Here is a 23,372-nt window from a genome sequence, read left to right on the forward strand (position 1 = left end):
TATATGCCAACTGGAGACTTTGAGACAATGTTCTTGGTCCTTTATGGTTGCCTGGTGGGATGGGATGGTTCACCAAACATGTGCCATGATAGTAATTGCTGGACATACTGTGCATGAATCTTCAACATGAATTAGCAATTTTGAAAGAATATAATTATAATAAAATATATTCAACACCACAACTATAAAGAACATCATTTTGGCCAGGTGTGGTGGCTCACGCCTGTAATCCCAACCCTTTGAAAGGCAGAAGCGAGCAGATCACTTCAGGTCAGCAGTTTGAGACCAGCCTGGCATATGGAGAAATTGGCTTACTAAAAATACAAAAATTAGCTGGGTGTGGTGGTGAGTGCCTGTAATCACAGCTACGTGGGAGGCTGAGACAGGGGAATTGCTTGAACTTGGGAGGCAGTGGTTGCAGTGACCTGAGATGGCACCACTGCACTTCAGTCTGGATGACAGAGCAAGACTCCATCTCAAAAAAAAAAAAAAAAAAAGGCACTTTTTTTTTTCTTTTGTTCGTTCATAAAGTATTTTACTATCTTGTACAACCTTGTGGTCAATGTAATTGTAGGAGCTTTTCATTGCACTACCAAAAAATTTAGGTTAACAGAGGGTTCTGTTAATAGGATACCCAGGAACAGAAGTTTGCTGTGCTCAACACCGTCTACCTTCACATGCTTTGCAAGTATTGTTAACCAGCTTTATGACCAAGAGGTTTCCATAAGGCCATAATTACTTTGTCACATAACATATAAAATGCACATCTCGAGTTGATGAAAATAAGAAGTTTGATCCACTCCATAGCAAACATTTCTAATTGCTAAATTTTTCACACATTTTTTATTACTTGGTGTATTACAGATGTGAGAAATGTCACCATCTCTGGTTCTATTAGGAGTGACATAAAGTGATGAATGCTGACTCTGTGTGTGTACATTTTAACCAGACACAAAGGGATTTAAACAGTCAAAATAGATGTCCTTCAAAGGAGTAATTTTAGAAACCAGTATCGATTCTAGAAATACTGAATTTATTTCAAATATCACTGGACTTCCCCTCTGAAACGTTTAAAACCCACGCAAGAAAATCGTATTGAGGTTTTACAAATTACATCTCATTTTTGCATAAAAACAGTGCTCCCCAAATAGCTCACACTTTATACTGATCAGTTTTGCTTTCATGGACTTTTGGCTACTTCTCAAAATTAAATGCACCTTCACAGCACAAAAATTTATCATCATTGGACATTGAAAAGATTCTGAAAGCAGTTACAAAAGGGGAATGTTTTTAAAAAGTTTTAAACAAAGGTAACAACATTGAGAATATGTGTATGGCCTCCCAGAGGACTATTCTAAAGCAATACTCTCGTTTGGGGGATACATCGGATGGATTTCTTTTTATGAAGAGGTCATCTCAAATATACCATCTGTTGAGCCTTCCTTATTTGTTAGACAAAAACATTTTCATCATTTCATCATTTCCTCCATTTTAGGAAGTATGACAAGCATTAGAGACTAGGATAGAGTCTTGAGAACTTGAGAAAGCTACACATTTGTATCTCAAGTTAAGAAAAAATAAAGATAAGAAACAGAAAACAGGAAAAGACAAGCACCAAAAGCAAAGTAGGCCAAAGGACTTCCTATGTTCAAATATTTCCTAGGTATTGTTTCAAATGTTCTTGTTGGTGACAATTATTATTGGGCATTTACCCTGTGCCAATCACTGTGCTTGTTACTTGATATGGTCTATCTCATATAATCCTTCTAATGAGAGCATCTAAGGCAAACGTTCTTACCAGTCCTTTATGGATGAAGAGGTGGAGGAATTTTTATGTAAATAGATGGCCTAGACAGGATTTAAACTCAATGTTTCTCTGATTCCAAAGCCAGTGCTCTCTCAAACCATACCAAGAAGCTAACAGAAACCAGCACTTCATGTAATTTTTAAGAAGACAGCAAGTTCAGATACAACTCAGACACTTCCACAGGGGATTTGGACAGTCTGTTTGTCACTCTGAGCCTGTGTTATATGATTTCTGCTGATTCCACCAGGTCCCTTTTTTTTTTTTTTTTTTTTTTGGTAAGCCTTGGCCCATCTCTTAAGAGCTCAAAGAATATGCCTGGGAGCAAAGGAACCACCAGCTCAATTAGGTTGAAACCAGTTAGCCATTGTAGTACTACTTAGTGCTGTCTTGGTGAATTGATTAACTTCCCCTTTAAAATGTGTGTGTATTTTCTACATAGGTTTTTGGTTCACATTTGTTTTTCCCAGGACCTTCATACTTTCTATGCTATGATGGTCACCATTAGAAAGTAATTGCATGCCTGATGATGGAAATAATCAACAAAGATGACCACTGATGTGTCTCTACATGTCATGATTGCCTTAGGTTTTCAATTCCTGTATGTTTTTCCCCTCTCATCCCATGCATCCCTTCCCATGCTTCCTTTGTGAATTAAGATAAAAGGAACAAGAAACCAGGAAGTCTTCCTTCCACCTGACTTCTGACTACACATAACCACACAAACAGCCTATTTTGATCAGTTTCCTCCAGTCTCCATCATAGGTGTTTGATCTATAGTTTAGATACCAAGTCCTCGATAGTAGAACTCATGTTTAGCTAAGCGCTACACATAGCTCTTGATGCAATGCAAGGACTTCCAACTGACCAAGTGTAACCATGACACACTGGTCAGAAGCAAGTCAGACTCAGGTTCCAGCTCCTAGTCCTAACATTGTGATGATGTGGCTATTACTGGACATGTGCATAAACATATTGTTGGAGGTGCTGGGAATATTGGAATTAGAATGTACCTACATGACCTCAGCTTTGGGTGGTATTAAAGCTTTTTGCTTTTTATCATAAACAATAGGAGGCTGCTTATTTCCTCTAAGAGACTTTTTTGAGGTTTTTCTGACAGTAAGGTGGCACGGGCAGGGAACTTCCTTCCAAAGCCACTTCTCAGCCTCTGTTCTATGAGTTTTCTTCCTCTTCATTCCTGTCTTCTGCCTCCGTTCTTTCTGGCTGTCCCTCCTCTAGCTCTGTTTCTAATTGCCTGAGGAGGCACTGCAGGGTCTATCCTGTGGGAATCCAATTTGCAATGACTCTTTTGGTCTATGAAACACCTATTATCGGTTCCTCAGATTTGAATACCTAGACAGATGTACGTGCTCCCTTAAGGGACAAGTACTGTGGCATGCGGAGTGTGGTACACCAAGCCTAATCTTCTATTCTGTGGATGTTGGTGCTCAGTTGCTAGTCTTGGTTGACTGGACAATTCCCACGTAGCTTTTGCTTAATGTCTGAATCATTGGAAGGAGAAGGACTTTGGTCTGTCTTTCTCCTTTTGTAACTTCCTCTTTTTGCACTTTATGTGAGATTACGAGTGAGTGTGATTTCAGATGAGAAACACTTAACAGTGAGTCAGGGAGATGAAATTTCACTGAGATGCGGAACACAGGAAGAGAAAATGTGTGAAAAATCACGTTGACGGGGTTGCTTGGTAGCTAGTAAAGCAGAGAAAGGAAATTCCCGCACAGCAGGCTTTAATAAAATTTGGCAGGCAGGAATGTCACACTGTGTGAGAATATTGGTGAGGAATCTAGGGATGGAGAGCAAGTAAAGGAATCATAAGGGCCTTCTTATATTGGACATTCTTTCTCTGCACCTAATTTACTCTAAACGAGTTTGCAGATGAGAATTGTTTTCCCATGAATTTGCATCAGTAGATTTAAGAGCATGGATACGCACACCCCAACACAAGGTGTCAACCAAATATTAGGCAATGTTATGGCTTATTAAGGATTTTCAATCCAAGGATAGTTAATGAAGAGTGGACATTTATGTCTGTGTATAAAAAGCAGTATATGGAAACTCAAATTCCCAGTGGAAATAAAACAAGACATCGTCGTTATTTAACAAAAGAATTCACCGTGTAATTCTATATAAGACAAACGCACTCACACATTCTTTAAGGACTTTAAAAACATCCTTTGATTTTCATGCAACTTTTCTGGACTTTTTATATCTACCACATAAAGCAAGCCTGTTACCAAGATAAATGTGGAAGTTCTATGTCCTTATTGCCTGGGTCACTTTACCAATGATCCACCACTTACTTATTCGTTTTATTAAATATATTCTGTCTTAAATCTATTGATGCAAATTCATGGGAAAACACTTCTTATCTGGAAACTCATTTAGAGTAAATTCGGTGCAGAGAAAGCATGCCCAGCATCAGAAGGCCCTTATGATCCCTTTACTTACTCTCCATCGCTAGATTCCTCACCAATATTCTCACACAGTCCGACATCCCTGCCTGCCAATTTCATTAAAACCTGCCGTGCAGGAAACCTACCAGTGTGTAAGATTCTTGAGAGCAGACCATTGTCTGTTTTGTTCATGTACGTATCACAAATGTTTAGAACACTCTGTGGCACATAGTAGGTGCTTCATAAATATTTACTGAATAAATGAATGAATGATCTTGGGAGGTCAGGGAATGTTTGCCTCACTTGATGAGTAAACCACCCAAGCCAAAGGCGGCAGCTAACCCAGAACTCCTCCACTTAACACCCTTTATGTCAATGGCTCTCTTTGGAGTCACTGCCAGGTTTTGTGTGTAAGGAGGCATAATGCTCCCAGGGCAGGCTGCTGGGGACCAAGTCCTGGGACACACAGAGCATCCTGAAATGCCAGAGACCGGCAGAGTCACACTGGGAATTACTTGTCTTCAATACATAAAATATTGGTGGGGATGGCAACTTTAACGTTTGCCTTTTAGAAAATTCTGTTGAAGGCCCTCCCCAAGTTGAAGTTGGTGGCCTGGGAGATAGTCATCAGCTTCCAGAGAGAGGGCCCAGCAACTTTTTCCTCCACCAAGTGTTTTTTAATTAGTAGTTGGCTCAGAAAAGGCAAAGCAGCTACTTCTGCTGGAGATCCAAGGCTGAAATAAATACTGCTGTTAGAAGTGGAAGGTCACTTTACAATGGTGTTGTCTATCACTCTGAGCTTCCTGCACCTCCAGGGGAGGCCGTGAGCTTAGGCACAAAGTGTGGATAAACGCCTATTTTAGCTGATGATATAGTTTAAGAGAGTGGAAGAAAAGAGCCTACACCCTGTGCCCCCTTTTGCACTTAGTTGTGGTGGAGAGGACGGGGAGGTGGTCAGCTCCTGCTGTTCTCAGTGGGCGCCCTCCAAGAGCAGTCCTTGTATTACCCACTTCACTGTTTTGTCCCCATCTCATTATCTGTTCTTGTTAAAATCTTTATTATTCATGGATGCAAAAAATCCCATCATTAAACCATCATAAATATTCATAACACTTTGCAATTGTGTGCATTTTTCATTTAGCCACTTGGCAAAACTTCTCTGAAGTACCAGAGTTTTAAGGAAATCTGGCTAATGAGACCAGAGCCCAGGAAATGCAGGATAGCTTTTCCACTTTATTTTACTTTAACCTGAAAACAAATGCTAAATATAAATAATAATTAAAAGAGAAAAACAGGGAAGGCATTTAGTGGCAATGAAGAGCCACACATTCCTTGGCTTTGTCTTGACTGTGCTTTTGTGTCAAGCAGAAGATAAGGGTAAACACTGTGCTACAAGAGGGGGAGTCCTGAGGCTGCAATGCGAATGGATTTATCCAGGAGCCTACAAAGGCCAGATAAACCCCCTGCTTTGGTTAACAGGGACCTCACTTCTTATGTTCTGTAAAATTACTGGCATCAGGTTGGAGTTGAGATAAGCATGGCCCTTTTCTTGGACTTACTATAGCAGGCAGCCATGCCATTTTTCGTGTCTAAGAAAGAATTATATCCATCTCTTTCTCTTCTTCTAATCCAGTTTATCTAAACTGTGCACTCTCCCATCAGTGCTGAGAGCTTTTTCTCGGAGTAAAAGAGAACCCAGCAAACTTCCGCGGCAACCAAGTGGATTTGGAATAATGTGTCTTCCCACTGCCACCCCCTCCCATCCAGGGTGCACAGATTTAAACCACCGAGACATCTTTTGTTTTGAACCACAAATTATTGCACTGAAACATTTTTTTCCTGCCTTAAAGATTATCCATATTGAAAAGGAATTTTTAAACGATATGAACTTGTGGAAGAAAATATTTATACCAATAGGAGTTGTTGCCCCTGGCCTGCACTCGTTTAGGACTCCTCCCTGCCATTACTGACAGCATTTATGCTTGATAATGAGTTGCCTTCCCTGCGTAACGGCTAACAGGTGCTGGAAAATACTGGTAACATTCAAGACTACTCAGCAAGTTCTGATTTCCCTGAGGGTTTATGCCAAGTAGAAACAAGTTACCACCAATCCAAGCATTAGACTGGCTGATGTGTACATCACTTCGTTAGGAAATGTCACATGTTAATGGGAAAGCGCGCTAGGTTCCCAAGCAGAGGACTAATTAAGGAAAGTTTTCCTTGGTCTGCTCCTGTGGACTTAGGACTTAGAAAGGTCCTTTTTTTTATTTTTCCACTATTGATCCTTGAGCTCATTTGTGGCAGTGTTTGGCATTCATCTTACCATTTGTTAGCCCTTCTCACTGACTCTCGAATCGGAATCTTACTTTTTTGTAACTCCTCCCTGTGCCAACTGAAATATCAGTGGGGACATTTATTTTATTTTGTATCCGATCTCATCAAATTAAAAAAAGTCTGAATCTTCAAGAAAATCAAGGGAACCATTTTATATAATTATTTTGTCAATTTAGATGTGACCTTTGAAATATGGCAAAAGTCTTCAGTACGGTAATACATTGAAATTCAAAATCAGATTCTGAAATTCTAGTAGCATTAATTACTCCCTCTGTGCTTTCATCACACTTTCTTCCCAGCCCTCTTATCCTATGTTTGTTTAATAGACTATTTTGCTTGCAAAGAACTGTGATTCACACAGGATGCCTCAAATAATGAGGGCTTATTTTAAGGACGCCTATGCTAATAATGGAGTCAGAATATTATGAAACTCTCAAAATAGAAGTCAAATAATGACCAGGCATTACAGTGACCAGAACTGGGAGGTTGTTCTGGGCTTAAGGAAGCAGCTCTATGGAACTGCACAATCAAAGTTAGGGCTTTGCTAGAAGAAATGACACTAGGTACATTCTGCATATCTGCTCTCTTTTGTTTATCTCCCTTTCTTCTGATTTATTCTATTTCTATTACCTTTCAAGCAGGATATACTAATTGTTCTGGGTAATTATTATATAACAAGTAATGGCAGAAATATTTCTTTCCTTGCCAGAATATATATAGGACATTGACTAGCCTGAGGATTGGCTGCTTCTGGGTCAGGTGCCCACTCCCTGTCCAATCAGTTATCAGTGTGATGACTTGGCATATTACATGGCAGCCCAGTAAATGCCTTCTTTCTTTCCTCAGAAGGGACTATGGCCTCACAAGCTTCCTCACTGATGTGTGCAGCCCCATAATGACTGGGAGCTTTACCCGGGTGGAGCTAGTCTCCTTTTAAAAATATCCACAGTTCTGAGCACAAGTTCTGGCATATAGTAGAGGCTCCATAAATTGTGACTAAATGAATAAGCAAATCTTTATATTCTTCTTTCCTGGGGCTAGTTTTGGGTGAAGTGAAGTAACTTGCAGTTTGCGTATGATTTGATATCACTTACTTGTCAACAGCAGGAAATTGCAGAAGGTTCTGGATTCTAAGACATGATGTATTTCACTTTCCCTCTGCCCTTTTCAGAAAAAAAATTTTCCTTGATCTATGAGAATCAAGCCATTGTAGTAAAGTCAGCAAGTCAATGTGATATGACATGAAGGCCAAACCTTATTTTAAGATGAGAAACTTGCTATAACTCCAGTCATTCTCTCTCATACCCTGGAGTCACTCTTCTTAAGAAACTAGAATAAAACCCTGCTAGCTACTACAGAAACAAGCAGTTCTGATGACTATAAATTTGTATTCTGGTTTCAAGACGGGGGGTCAGAGTTTATTTCTTTAGAGAGAAGTCTGGAGAGCCTCCCTCCAAATGAGAACTTCCTCTAAACCGTGAACTCCTCAAGGTCATGGACAGACATCAGGGATGATGGGGTCTATGGGAAGTCATAGGTCAGCATTGCCTCCCCGCCCCCCTGCCACAGGAATTGCAGGCACACTGTGTCACTATGCTTCAGTCCCTTACATAAATTTCCCAGTGGGATTGTCCCCAAATGAAAACTGCACCAAGACTCTGTGACCACAGTGAGCAATGTAGACATGCAGCACCAAGAACAGATTTGTGCTGGACAAAGGCCTATCCCTCCCTGGACTGGCTCCCATTACACAGTCATCATTTTCACTTGTTCCTGCCTGTCCATCCACAAACTTGATCAGGGCAGAGGATGGGTTTAGAAGCAGGGGAAATATTGTAGTGATTACAAAATCAATCTTCCTTTTTGCAAATCTCCCACTAAAAAAAAAAATCTCAATTCCTTTGGTGTAGGTTCTTTCCATATTTCTGGAAAGAAAAACTTTCTTGTGTTTGGGTGGCTGCTTCTGGAAGATTGTGTATACCTGTTGTGTACAATAATGAGGGGTCCTGATGACAATTACGTTTGCTTCCTTCTATGTTATTTTTTGGCTTCTCAGAGCATCCTGGAGAGTTTTGGTCGATATCTGTGGAACCCACTTTTTCTCTCTCCTCTCAATGGAGTTGTGAAAGTGTGGATCAGAGCACTAGGGTGTGTTTTTGTCTGCTGTGAACAGCTTAGCAAAGGAACTTGGCATCCTCAGTAGACAGAGTAGGTAATAAGTCTTGTGGGCAGAATCAATGATAAAAGGAAGGGGGAAAAAGCAGGACTAAGAGATGAGGACAGCCAAACTGATTTCAGCTAAAACTGATTCAGCTTGCTAATGAATCCACCAGCTAGTACTGAATTCTTGATACTCTCCTCACTTCTCAAATCAAGTTAAAAAAATTGATTCCATGCCACTTACAAGAGGCAGAGCTGTCACTTACTAGGGAGATTAACTTGCTTTGTTGAATACTGACAGGGACCAGAGAAGGGCAGGACCCACAGAGAATGCAGGGCACTCTAATTTGTGGTAACCTCAAAACCTTAACTAGTAGTAAATTGAGGGTTTGTAATTTGTGCTAACATCCAGTCCAGACTAAGGTAAGCCTAGAGAGTGAAATAAGGAAGCCCTAAACCTACAGGATTTTGTGTCATCTTTGTGAATCCAAGTGCCCAGACTGGTCAGAGCTTTAAAGGTGCAGCTCCTAGTCCTCTTTTTTTTAAAAATTTTTTTCTTTTTACTGATACATACTAATAACAATAATTGTACATGTTTATGGGAGTAGATCCTAGTTTTCCTGCTCAGAGTCTGCACACTCTCACATTTAGCCAGCTACACCCATTAAGAAAGTTTGGGGGTCAAATATTGGAACAATGATGACTGCCCTGCCTCTGAATATTGGAGAACCCTGTAGGTGCGGAAGTCAGCTGAGTCAAGGAGAAAACACCAAGCATCCAAAATGCCAAGTGATGCTCCCTGCCAGAGTAGATGGTTTTCTGTTTCCTGCTGGGGCTCTGGGAAATTCTCAGTGTGGTCAGATATGTGAATACCATAGTACCTGGCTGGCCATCCCCCGTGTGATTCCTTTTAACCACCACACTTTTGCCCTATGGCTTCAGGTGTTAACAGACTGGTGTTTAAATGTGCCTAAAGTGACTCTCAGTGTCCTTTCAAATACAACACTGCTTAGTACAGACAATGCCAAGAGAAAAAGGCTGTGGATTTATCAAATTAGAGAAAATGTTAAAAAGTATGTGACGTATGTATGTGAGGCAGGGGAAACTGCTTTTAAAAAGTAACAATATGGCTGGGCGCGGTGGCTCATGCCTGTAATCCCAGCACTTTGGGAGGCCGAGGTGGGTGGATCATCCGAGGTCAGGAGTTCGAGACCAGTCTGGCCAACATTGTGAAACCCCAACTCTACTAAAAATACAAAAAATTAGCTGAGTGTGGTGGCAGGTGCCCGTAATCCCAGCTACTGGGGAGGCTGAGGCAGAAGAATTGCCTGAACCCAGGAGATGGAGGTTTCAGTGAGCTGACAGGGTGCCACTGCACTCCAGTTTTGGCAACAGAGTGAGACTCCCTCTCAAAAAAAAAAGTAACAATACAAATTATTATTATTTTCAATTCTTCCTAATTTTTACAGATTAAGTTTGGCTATGTACAGAAGGAGGAAGACACCTTAAGAAATTATGGAAGACCATTACACTTGAAAAGTTCACTTTTATGATAAAGCCGCAAGACTCACAAGAAACATTTGGAAATTGCCTAGTGCCCCTCTCCCAATTACATTGCATTTGAGACTTCCTAAAGGGATAATACGTCATTTGTTTTTCCTTCAGCTGGAGCTCTTAAGTTCTTAGGAAGGAACAGTAACAAACCGGGGGCCTCTGTCCAAATCCTGGATCAACTTGACTCTCGTTCTTTCCCTGGCTACCTGAGTTAAGCAGCTTTCTTTTCCCTGTTTCTCCAGGAAAAAATGATGACAATCCTCCTTTCCAGTTAATTCTTCCCAAGATTGTTGGAAAGAGCCATTAGTTTATGTTTTATTCTTTATGCCTGTAAGATCTTGGGATGAAATACTCTTGATAAACCACAAAGCCTATTACTATTTTAAGTACCTGCATCTTCCAAGAGAAGGAACATGCTGGCTCCCTGCAGGAGAAACAAATGGAGTCAGCTTTCTGGCTGGCACACTGTCTTTAAGAAAAAAATAAAAAAGACACAGATCGTCTTGTTCCGTCTACTGAAGAAAATGTGTTCAGATTTAGTAAAGCCGAACACACATTTCAGAGGAGTTACTTGTTCCATACTCTCTGCTACACAAATCATGGTGGGGGGCGGGGGTTGTTTTGTTTCAGTTTGGTTATTTTTTGGTCCAAAAGAACAAGTTCTGAACACAAAATGGAGAGGATACCAGGGTGGTGATAAAATGTGCCTTTTAGGATGTATGTGGGAAGAAACATGTTCTTTCTCTTATTTTAGTATCTTGTTTCATGGTTGTGAAGGAAAGAAAATGACTTTGGCTACCTGCATTTCAAATCGTACGTGTGGTCTGAGGGAGCACCTGGCACTTGCAAGAAAACAGCATGCAAAAATATTTTGTTCTATTTTCCCATTGTAATCTCTCTTCAAGATTGTTTTTGTCCCTCCCTTTGTTTTCTTGTCAAGATTGACAAGCATCCATGTGTTACCAAGTGACATAAAGTTCTTGCTTGAATAATCATGACTAAAATCCAGGGTATTTTAAAGCACATTATTGACTTGGAGAGCCACCCACTAGATTGAATTCTTCTGAATTAACAAAGACTGACAGCCTCAGCAAGTTACGTTTACCCTAAACGGTCAGGGCCTCCCAGGTTCCTACCGTAGCCCTGGTGCTGGCCTCTTCTTCCCAGGGCTGTTATGATGAGGGTTATGGAGCTAGAAAGGCTTTTCTCATTAACATTACAGAAAACTACATGTTTAGGAATTAAACTCTGGATCAAAAAAGCAGATGACAAGAAGAGGAACTGAAACTTCTTTTTATTTAAAGTGGGTAGCACTGCCTTGTTGACCTGCTGTCAGCGTGAACACCAACTAATGCCATCCTGGGAATGAGATGGCAGAACTCATGGGACACTTAGAGAGAAAGAGGGGGGCATTTTTAATAAAAAGTAGTGAAATCATGTTTTACTCTCAGCATGTACTGAGGCTCTTGGGAAGGGAGTGTGACAATCTCTGAAGAAAATTGTTGAAAGGGTCATTATGTTGGAATATGCTGAACATGAGGCCTTTACTCCTTTTTCTTTCTCCAGTGCTAGGAGTGGCTACAGAAACTCTGTATAAAAGGGCTTAGAAACTGCATTCTGTTTGGAAAGGAGGAGGTGGGAAGGGAACTTACCTGGAAGCAGTATTTCTCAGCAAGCCCACTGTTTTTAATTAGGTACTATTTGTTTAAAGAGTGGCTTGGCTAATCACCTCCTCCCTCAAACCAAATGAACCCTTGGTGAAGCCCTTGACTAATTCCTTGGGCAATGCAATTTCCTTTAAAAAAAAAAATCTTATGCATTTATCATCTGTATAAAACAAAGACACGCAATTGATACAAATGTACTGCTCACAGGGTCCAGCAGTTACAACTCCATTTTAAAAATAGACCTTCATATGTATTTAACCACTGAATGACTTGATTAATATACCAGAATGTATCAAAATAAAAACTGATGGAGAATATTGGCCAGATTAATTATTTCTACTGATTTTCAGAAATACTTGTTTTCCAAAGGGAATGTGCAAAAATTATAATGCTTTTCATAGCATTTTTTGCCAATGCTTTCCTGAAGGATAGTTATCAGCAGTATACAAAACTAATCTTTGCAAACAATCTCTAAGAAATTGTTTTGCAAACAATTCTCAAGAAACTGTTAGAATGGTCAGTGAGCAATTCATCAGGATTATATTGAACTTTTAAAATGACACCTAGATTATAGACATTCCTATAAGACATTCAGGTACATACATGTGTGTTTTAGTCACCACATGCATGGACATCTAGATTCCAACATTTTCCCTGTGATTCTTTTTATACAACACCTTAGATTACTTGAGCATTCCAAATGCTTTGTTACCAGATTAGGTGTGTTCCTGCAGCACTGCTCATTGTCCCATCTCTGGTCCAGTCAGCCTTCCATTAGCGTGTGCAACAGTTTGCACGTTCTGGATTTTATACCATTTCCCTCATCCGTATGTGGGTGTGTCCAGCCTTCCCACTCAATGAGGTTCTAGACATCTCACAATTAGGTGTAGATACAGTCTCAGTTTCAGGAGCAGCTACCTGATTATTCCATAAAGCAGAATCTGAAATTGTCATCTACTCCTCACTTCCCCTACTTCCTTAGGGGAAGAAATGCGCGATTTCTCTGGACCTGCACACCCATAATTTGCCTCAGTGACATTCAGATGGTGTTATGGGTTTTCACATTTTTACAGTAGCCTCTGTGGCTAATATGAGAATTTACACCATGCATTTCTCCACTCTCTTAAAGCCTACAATGCTTTTAACTCAAGTGTTCTATTTTCTAAGAAGTCCCTAACCCCATCTTGACTATTTTTAAAAGTAATTTCCTTTAACTCAATCTTAATAATCTCTAACCCCAAACTTTTTCCCATTCACGTTTTAAAAAAGTATTTAGCTCTCCTATTATTTATGTATAATATAAATGCTTGGATTTTATTTCTTCTCTATAAATCACTATTATGTCATGCTTACACGTAATGTCTGCCTTATGTTGTAAGCTTTGAAAGTACAGACTGTAAACATTAACTTTATTTTGCACAGCACTGAGCACAATGTCATGATCACTTAAATGCTTTTGATGATGATGGTGAAGATGACAATGATAACGTAATGCTGTTCTGGTTTGAAAATGTCATGTAAGGAGTCTAGTACACATTTTTTAATGTAAGTTGTTTCTCATCCTATAAAGCTGTCATTCTTCATTAACAAAAAAAGGTTACAGTAAATTATAATTAGTGTTTAGTGCCCTGTCAAATAATTAAGTATAATAAAAAGCTTTCAATGAGTTTAATGTTAACATGGGGTAATTAAAGCCAAGTCTTGAAATGCATTAGGTGTCTATTATGTCAGATATTTGATGTTTTTTTCTTCTACAGATGAAATTGTCAAATTGTGCTTATAGCAATGTCATCATCAAAGACAAAAACACACTCACATCACATAGATGTAAAATGGGCTTTGCAGTGCCCCAAAAGGGTAGAATTTAGAAAATGGAACAATCTCTCATACAGCCCTGTTATTTACAGATAAGGAAACTGAGTCCCAAAGATATCGTGTGACTTGCCTAAAGTCACACAGTAGTAAGTTAATTCTTCCTTGATTGTGAGAATTGAGGCTTTGGGCAGTACTGAAGAGATTATTATTATCATTACTGTTATTCTTTTCTTCTTCCAGTATATTTGCTGGGAAAATGCTTATTTGGTCTTTTTCTTGATGGGGTGAAAAAACTATGTCTAAAGTAAAAGAATATAATTTGTATTTGGCTCCTGTTGTATTTAACAGTCGTTTTAGGATGCAGGGCTTGTCATAGTGCCTATTTTAAGGCTCAAATACAGAGACTAGGCTGAAATCTCACTATTCTCTCATCAGAATAACTGGAATGCGCCCAGATACTTGGCCATTTCTAACTCTGCATTCTTTGAGCTTCCCAGGCCTTCTCTTGTGCATGTTGTATTATCTTTTCTGTCCACAAAGATTTTGAAAAATCAGCAGAGTACAAGTAGCCCCTGAAATAAAGGCATCATTCAAGGAACAAAGAAGTAGAAGGAGGGATCCAATTAAAATGATGAAAATCTTTAATTTTTATTTAGGTATACTTGTACGGACACGTGTATATACAAATACAGATCGTATGGGTTTGTTTGTGTGTGGGTTTTTTTTTTTTTACATTTTCTTTTACGTTTATATAATGTCAGCATTTCAAAACAGCACTCGATGAGTAAGTGCAAAGGAACTGCAAAGCAGGGCAGTACAAGCACAGGACCACACGGAGCTGGACTTCACACCCAGACGCACACACAATGAGTGGCTTCAATGGGGTGTCAAGAGTAAGCATGGAAAGCGGATTTTGACTCATGGGTAACCTCCGACATGCCAGCATCTATTAAACTGTACAGACAATGGGAGCAAGCCCATTGTAGGGAGATTTGTCTCACATCCTAGCAGCCCTGGGGCCAATGCATGGGAAAAACTCAGTGATGCCAAACCAGAGACAGACCTGCCCATTCACGGCTCTGAGGGGAAATAAAACGTGGGAGGAAGGCAAGAGACACACAAAAAATAAACATACTAAGTAAAAGGGGGGTGGTGTAGGCAAACGGGGGTGTTGGTGGAGGCGGTTTTCAAAACAAAAGTCAGTGACCACAACTCTGAGAGCAATGAATGGAAAGGAGGAGTTGAAAACTGTTTTTCTAATTATTTGAAACTAATACAAATGGCTGCTGCCGTTGCTAAGGCACCGGAGAAAAACAGAGTCCCTGAAAATCCACAGGTACTGTGTGACTCTTCCTTTCACAACGACACAGAGAGGGAAACAGCCCCATTTAAGCTTCCTACACTGATTGGTTTGCAACCATTTCCATGAGTGAGCTGCACATGATATTGATAAAGACTCTTCCTGGGAAAAAATAAAACAGTCCATGAAAACAATCACAAACAGAAAACCAAACCAAACCAAAGTACAGAACTGTTTCTAAATTCCCTATCCTTTTCAAACCAACATGCTGGTGGAGAAGGGAGGGTGGGCCACAGGGCTCCAACATCAGACCTTGAAAACACCGAGGACAAAATATTGATCAAAAAAGTCATGTTGTTCCGGGTCCCAAGATGATGGAGTCATAAGATTGGGTGGGCAATGACCACACATGAGTCCTGTATGGAGCAGTGTCTCAGCCACTTGTGACTCTTTTTTTCAGCCACAGTACACATTGGATGTTTCAAAGCCTCAATGCATGTTTTGTATCCTGAAAGTCTATTGTTCTCACTTACAAAAGACATAAGAATCAAATTAATACTTTATTATCAAACACTATATACAACAGAGGTTGCTAATAATACAGAATTTAAAGAACGCAGTTTTTTTTTTTTAATGTTTTACTTTTCTTTCCTCTGCCACCCAAGAAAGTACAGTACAAAACAATAGTCTAAACTAACACGAACTGTTACCTGGTCTATTAAAGGATACACGGTATCCACTAAACAGACAGACAGATCCTTATTTCCCTGCTTCATGTTGCAAAGCCCTTGGCAACCAGGGGCAAAGGTCACTGGGGTTTGACTGACTGGGGCTGAGTGGCAGCTATGACTGTCCTTCAGATTTTTGAGTTGTTTTTGAAATTAAAAGCTTCTAAAAGTTGCATCAACATCCTCCTAAGCCCCCAGAGGATTATAACACCACCACAAAAGGCCACCAACACTTTTTAAACAAAATGAAAACTGTCTGACACCAATCATCTTGAAAACTCCATGGCAAGTGCATTAGCTATGATTACATCACTTACAGGTAGAGAAGCTTACTGTCTACTGGTGTGGATACTCTTGCTATTTTCTTTATACTTAATTTGCAGTGGCAGAACGGTGAAGTAAAGGGGTCTAATTTCACTGTGAAAAAATGAAAGACAATGGCAGAGAGGGCCATGAGTAATTATTTCACCATTTGTTAGAGACAAATGCTAGGAAAACCACAGAAGTCACCATTTCTAAAATGCATTTAGCACTGCTAACATAGTTATGACTAACTGGAATCATTACAGGATCATTTGATTTCCTTGTGGTTATAGAACATGCTGTATTATTTTGGTTCTATTGATCCATTTTAGAAGGTATCTTTCTCCCCCTACCCAAATCCCACTGGACCAACAAGCCTGTAACTATTAATTAAAAAAAAAAAAGTATTTCTGGATACTACTGAGAGTACTGCATATATAAATAGCTAAAGGAAAAAGGAATTGAATGCCGTGAACTTTTGTTTCGGTGAAATGGTGGCTGCCTTCTGCGATAAGACTCTGCCACTCCAGAGGAATTCCTTATGTCAGAGGGGAATAGGATTGATTGTATCTGTGAGGCTGGCAACCCCACACACATGGTTCCATGTGAGAACAGACTCGGCAGTGACATCCACTCCAAATGGATCAGGTAAGCCCAGATTACATTTCAACATGTGTACAACTCTCCAGGGCACAATACGTTTACAGCTGCCTTTCCTTCACATACTTTTCTAATTCAGAACTACTCACAATTCTAAGCAAATTCCCATTCACGAAGTCTGTCCATAATGCGACCTTCTCTTTTTTTAACATATACATCTTAAAAAACAAATATATAAAAAAATTCTTATTTTGCTGGAATGCTTTCAATTTTTCACATTTTACATGATCATCACATTTATTTCTTATTTTGAAAGGCATGGTTTCTGTTGACATGTCGTGCAAAGCCAAAAAAAAAAAAAAAAAAAAAAGGCTGGATTGCTTTTCAATTGGTCTAACACTTTTCCTTGTCTACGCTTTGGATTTTAAAGTTCATGACAGCCCCACCACCAGTAGAAACCCCAAGGCTTGCATTTCCTGGTAATCGACTGGAAACGTCCCTTGTTGGCCATGCTAAGATTCCTTCAACAGGGTCATCCTGCATTTATTCTCCTTCTGCCCCACCCCCACAATGAAACAAGATAGCCCCCATATTTCTAAATGTATCAAGGGATACCACTTTTTCTCACAAGTTTAAATAGGACAAGCATATATACTCACTCTCAGCATAAAGTATATCTAAATAATGTATTTTCTATTCTAGTGGATTTTTAAAAAAATATTTTGTTAAAGTCTTTGGGACTCCATCTTGTTTATCTCCCACAGATAAACACATGTTCCCCCTACGCTTTAGGCTGTGTCAGAAAGGGAAAGAATATAAAATCAACACTTGAATTTTTTTACTCCAAACTTTGGAATTTTATTTCCAAATTTCCCTTTAGCCCTCCCAAGTAGTGCTGACTGACTCTCCTGGTGACAGGGGTTTGTGTCCGAGCCCCTGCGGTCAAGGAGTGTGGAGCAAAACGTGGGTACTAGGGTGGGAGGCGGGGAAAGGCCACAGCACACTGGCGCTCCAGCAAAGCCAAATCATGTCTCCTCTGGCCACTGCGGTCCTCTCCTTGGTACATGTCATCCCCCAGAGGAGTATCCAAAGCTATTCCACTATGCACTCATCAACCCTGGCTTGTCAGCCTTGGGGAAGGTCACTTTATTCATAAAAATGCCTCTTTGAGTTTCTAAAAAAAAAAAAAAAAAAAAAAAAAAAAAGTTGTAGCACCATGGTGATCTGTATTCAAAGAAAAAATATCTGGTGTGCACTGCCCAGTCACCAAAAAAATTAGAGGCACTCACACATACACACCCCCAGCAAACCTGTAGTTTTCTCTGTTTTCACACCTGCTCTGTATTAGCATTCCACACCCAACCTGCCTCCTAGAAAAAAAAAAAAGGCTTCTTTTAGAGAGCACAAGTTTTGCTGTCAAGAATGCTTTAAGACAGTCATATTAAAAAAAAACACCAGTGTCTCAACCTTTTAGAAGCCTGTTCATTTATATACTCCTATAGGAAATGGTGTAATATCGTATCTATTCTTAATACCTCCCCTCCGGACCTGACATGGTGACATGATGCCCTGCGCGATCATCTTACAGTTCTGAATGAGAAGGCATAAATATTGCATAGGAGAGCAAAACCCTCCCAGCCCTAGCCAGCGCTGGCTGCATCTGCCACTATTCTTCCTTGTCCATAGCCCGCTGACACAGTGCGCTAACGGAGGTGAGTTCTTAGAGGAGAATGCACAGGAGCTGACGAACCACTGGTGTCACTATGACAATTTGGCATATTCATCTGGAGTCCATTTAATTTGGGAGGGGTGAGAGAAGTCAAGGGCCAGGGCTGGGGGTGGGGCGGGGTGGGGTGAGGGAGGCAGGAACGAGTTTAGGCCCCCAACCTGAAGTTGTTGCTTAGAATTCAGGCTGAAAGAAAGAAAACAAAAATCTGACATCTGCCAAAACCCAATAACAAGTCCCTTCTTAGGATGAGCAGTTAGGTGGATCTCTGGTGTTCCAAGACCCTGATGTTTTCTGTGACAAGTGACGGGAGGAGACTGTGCTATAATGTCAAAAGCATCGCCAGGAGGAACAGTAGGATTGCCAAAAGGCGGCTGGGTATCCTTGGTGTTTGTGCCGCGTTCTCGCCGCGGGATGGCTCGGCTGACTCATGTACGGTGTCATCTGTTCAAATAGAAAGCAAACATTCCAATGAGATTTCACATCCTTAATAACTCTCTTGCAGCAGCCTGCTGTTAACAGACCTCGCCACCCTCTGCAAAGTAGGGTAATGAACCTTGTGCCACCATTGACTTTCATGTCTGCATAATCACTCATTATTTACAGCAAACAAAGAAGAGGCAAAGAAAATTGGACTTTCTCAGCAATATTAATACTTTCCTTAAAAATTGAGGGGAAAAATTATGCATACACTGTAACCTTTGGCCTGTGAGCTGCTTTGGTTAGCCAGCAGTCAGACACACCTTGCACAAATTTCAGATATCTGAATGTACCTTTGAAACCTAAGATGTCACAGGCAAGCAAGTGACATGTTGGTGGGGGTGGGGGAAGGGGCAGTTATGTTGGCACAGTAGTGGTTAACCAGAATGCGCTGCCCATTTCCCTTCTTTTAGCTGTTTCATAGGATTAGTGTTGAATGCCTGGTTGTTGGATGCCTACACGAATTTTCAAACATGAAAAACTAAATGCCAAAACAGCAGCATTTTGGATAAACTATACATCATGCCTAGTAAACTTCAATAAACGTATGCCCACTAGTTTGCCTGCAATTAGGTGTCAATTATGGTGCTATTTCTATTACAAACCCTGTATTTCTAAGATTAAATTACTTGAACTTGACTATTTTCATTTTTATCGGGCTGAAGCTTGGCACATAAATTATCAGCGTGGATGCAAATTTTCCTCTAAATAAAATGGATTAAGTGAGTTTAGCTTCTTTTATTTAGCTATAAAGTGTTCTGTGAGGCTGCCTCTGACTTTGGATAGCCTTCCTGATCTGCATGATTAACAGGCTTAACTTCGAAATGGGAACTCTGCAGCAATTAGTACCAAAGAGAGGTTGGAGGCTTGCCTAGGAGCCAAGCTCTGCTCCAGGGCTGCCTGTCTTCTTCTTTCCACCTGACCTAACTTATGCTTTTATTTACTTTTAATTAAGTTAAATTAATTAATTTTTTTTTAGAGGTAAGGTCTTGCTCTGTTGCTCAGGCTGGAGTACAGTGGCCCAATCATAGCTCACTATAGTCTTGACCTCCTGGGCTCAAGCAATCCTCCTGCCTCAACCTCCCGAGTAGCTGGGACTCCAGGTGTGAACCACGATGCCTGGCTAATTTTAAAAATTTTTAGAGAGACAGGGTTTTGCTTTGCTTCCCAGGCTAGTCTCAAACTCTTAGCCTCAACCAACTTCCTCCCTTGGCCTCCCAAAGGATTGGGATTATAGACATGAGCCACTATACCTGGCCACTTGTGCTTTTAGACTAAGGATCTCTGAATAACACATTTTGGGGGCCAATAGTGAGCCCCTGTGCAAATTTTATCTCAGCATCAGGGTAACTTCCTGCAGGTGTTCAGCAGTTGCCATCTGGGAATTGCTCAAGGGCCAGAGAGAATGGTAACAAGGCTCTAGTTGTTGTTCTCAATTATACTGACCTCAAAGGATAATCCCTAAATACCCCTGGATGACCCACCTCAAACCCCTTAATGGGTTAACTAACCATTATTTTAAACTCATTTGTATTTTCCTACCACACGTGTCACAATAAGGGTGCTTTTCCTTCACTGGGTAGAATCACACTCGCTAATATTTGTCCTAAAGTAACCACTTTTCAGGTTCACAGTCTGACCCCTGCTTCAGATATGCTCGTTTGGGATGGTTTTGTCCATCACATCCATTCCCAATGAGAAAGGTCTTCTCAGTGTTGAGTCTCCTGACCTGGAGTGCTCTTACCATTTTAGCCTCCCCTCGAATAAAAGCTACTGCATCCCCTTGTCTAATTTGCTCCCCTTTCCTGGACCTTAGCGAATCTGCATGGAGTGATTTTAGCTTAGGAGACTAGAAAAGGTTAGGAAGCAAGATGGTAAGATAAATGGATGCAGAAAAAATATATATAAAGTCCTCCACAATGTGGCCAAGTACCTTCAGACCCTCTTCTATTCTCTGCTCTTTTTCAGCCTTGCAAGTGTATTAATTAAATCTGTAGTTAATAGGAAGTAGAAGTAAAGGCCCTTAATAGCCCCGAAATTAAAATCCAAATCACTTTCTTAAGAGCACCAATATGTTGTCAATCAAAACAATGGAGCACTTCAGGCTTAAATGTGAAATAACCACAAACCCTGAGGATTCCAGAGTTCATTTCACAATATCACATATTTAAATACCTGAAATTGCGTCAGCTATTGGATTCCTCTCCATCTTATTTTTACTAGCATATTACCCAATCCTTCTCCTTGTATAGTTTGCAAGTGTACTGTTAAAGGTACCCAGCTAGCACTTAGATCTTCGGTGTGAACCCCTTCATCACCACCCTAGTCCCTTCTAGGTACTCAGTGAGGGCTATCCATTATTCCAGGTCCACTCAGCACAAGACACAAGGAATAGATCTTACAAGGTAATGGAGAGGAAGGCTTTTGTTTTTCATCTAAGTGAAGTATGAGGCTAAGTGTGACTTTCAGTCCTTTAACCATACACAATCTTTGGAATTAACCTTTTATAAGCACCCAACGAATATATATCTTCCTGCCCCCCAAAAGGAAAATCAGTCCCATTAGGGTATCAGGATCCTTCTCTTCTTCCTGCAACATGCTGTTCCTCATTCAGGATTCCACAAAGCATCCTTTGATTAAAACAGGTTCTCAATGTTGGAAGATTCTACAGCCCCCAAATGTGAAATGAGAAACTGGCTGTCATTTGGGTAAATCTGAGCAATTTCAGAATTCTAAGGAGGAATTCATAGGTAAAATCTATCCCAATGGAAACTACACCTAAACATGAGAGAATTTCTAACACTTGTAACACAGGCTTGGAAGAAGAAAGAAAACGTTCCTCTTCAGAAGTCAAATCAAGTTTTGCCTCCTGGCTACAGGATTCCACAACATGGGGGTTTCAATGGTTAACGGAGAGAACGCTAGCGATATTTTGGAGCATGTTATGTGGCATATGTCTGCCCTGAGATCATCCTGCATCCCTGATGATAGGAAACTGGCAGGCAGAGTGTGCAAGCAAACAAAAAAGACAAATACATTCCAAAGACAGGTGAATTAGTACACATCGCTGAGATCATGCAGTGGAATCCTTTCAGACTTGCTGGGTTCATAAAGACTGGGTCTACACCCAGAGCTGGGGAAAGGTAAATACTCTTTCACTCAGTGGCTCGACACAGTGGTGAAGAACTGCAAATCCGACTAGACTTTCTCTCTCTTCTTAGAGACAGAAGCTTGCTCTGTCACCCAGGATGGAGCACAGTGGTGTGATCATAGCTCACTGTAGCCTCGAACTCCTGGGCTTAAGCAATCCTCCCACTTCAGACTCCCAAGTAACAGAGACTAAAGGCACACACACCACATTTTTTTTTTTTTTTTTTTTTGGTAAAGACAAGGTTTCACAGTGTTGTCCAGGTTGGTCTCAAACTCTTAGCCTCAAGCAATCCACCCATCTCAGCCTCTCAAATTGCTGGGATTATAGGTGTGAGGCACAGTGCCTCACACCTGTAAGAAACACATTTCTTATTGTTTTCTTATTGCCAGGAATTGTGGTTCAACCTTGTCTCACTTTGTTAGTGAAGATGCTCACCAGCAAGCCCTTAAAATATAGCTCTGACTGACTCAAGGAGCTTTTCCTGCATGTACACCTACGCTCTACTCCCCAGCGCACGTATGCACACACTGAACTACATTCTGCCAAACTTTTGCAAACTTCCAGCAGTTATATGTCCATCAATTTTGGGCCATTGTGCATTTTAAATGCTTAGTGAAAAAAAACCTTGTTTCCCCAAAGACAGTGGCATATGTTCATGTATGAAAGCATCTCAATATCTTTCATTGTATCGTTAGTGGAATTCAAAGGTAATTTTCCTAATGGCAGAATAGTCCTCCATGTGCCTCTTCATTACCAGAGAAAAATATGCAATCTGTTAGGTGTCTAAGCAGCCTCCTATGCTATAGACAGGCAGTGGAGATTCCCTGGAAAAAAAACCATGGGAAAGATATGCCTACATTCTGCACAATGTGTATCAAGAGATCATAATCCTGAGTAATTTTTGTTTAGAACATGCTGGTCATTCTTCTTGTGGCTTCTTAACAAAGCCAAGAGACTTAAGTCCTCTTTATGAACATACCTCTAATAATGGTAAGAGACCACTACGTTGATACCAATATTGGAATAGGAGTCAGAAGATCTGAGTATTAAACCTGGATCTACCTAATCAGCAATGTGGCATGGGTGAGTCTCCTCAGCCATAGAAGGAAGAGTGTAGACTCTGGGGTTGTTAAGGGAGATACTGAGTAACTTGCAGATCCTCTGGTGGCCCAAGTCCCTGAGCTTGTGAGGACTCTGGTACCTTAAGAAGCCAAAGTCATGGCTCCAGATTTCCAGGACACACTTAAAATGCCTTCATGTCAGCATTCATTCCTTAAAACTTTCTAAAGCAGCTAACTGATCCCTGGGGAGCTACTAAGACCTCGGAGAGCTCATTGTA

General features: G+C 40.5%; 1 protein-coding gene across 2 annotated transcripts in view; it reads right to left on the reverse strand.

Annotated features, from left to right (window-relative positions):
- Window positions 1-14,368: 14,368 nt before the first annotated feature.
- The window catches only part of EFNA5 (ephrin A5), a 293,796-nt gene continuing 284,792 nt past the window's right edge, over window positions 14,369-23,372 (reverse strand). For both annotated transcript variants that reach the window (XM_009449439.5, XM_526972.8), the window contains one exon: window positions 14,369-18,846. In XM_009449439.5, coding sequence (XP_009447714.1) covers window positions 18,725-18,846 — 122 coding nt within the window. In that variant the 3' untranslated portion in view covers window positions 14,369-18,724. The remainder of the gene's footprint in view (window positions 18,847-23,372) is intronic.

Source organism: Pan troglodytes, chromosome 4 (genome assembly GCF_028858775.2).
Source record: "Pan troglodytes isolate AG18354 chromosome 4, NHGRI_mPanTro3-v2.0_pri, whole genome shotgun sequence".
Classification (NCBI taxonomy): Eukaryota; Metazoa; Chordata; class Mammalia; order Primates; family Hominidae; genus Pan; species Pan troglodytes.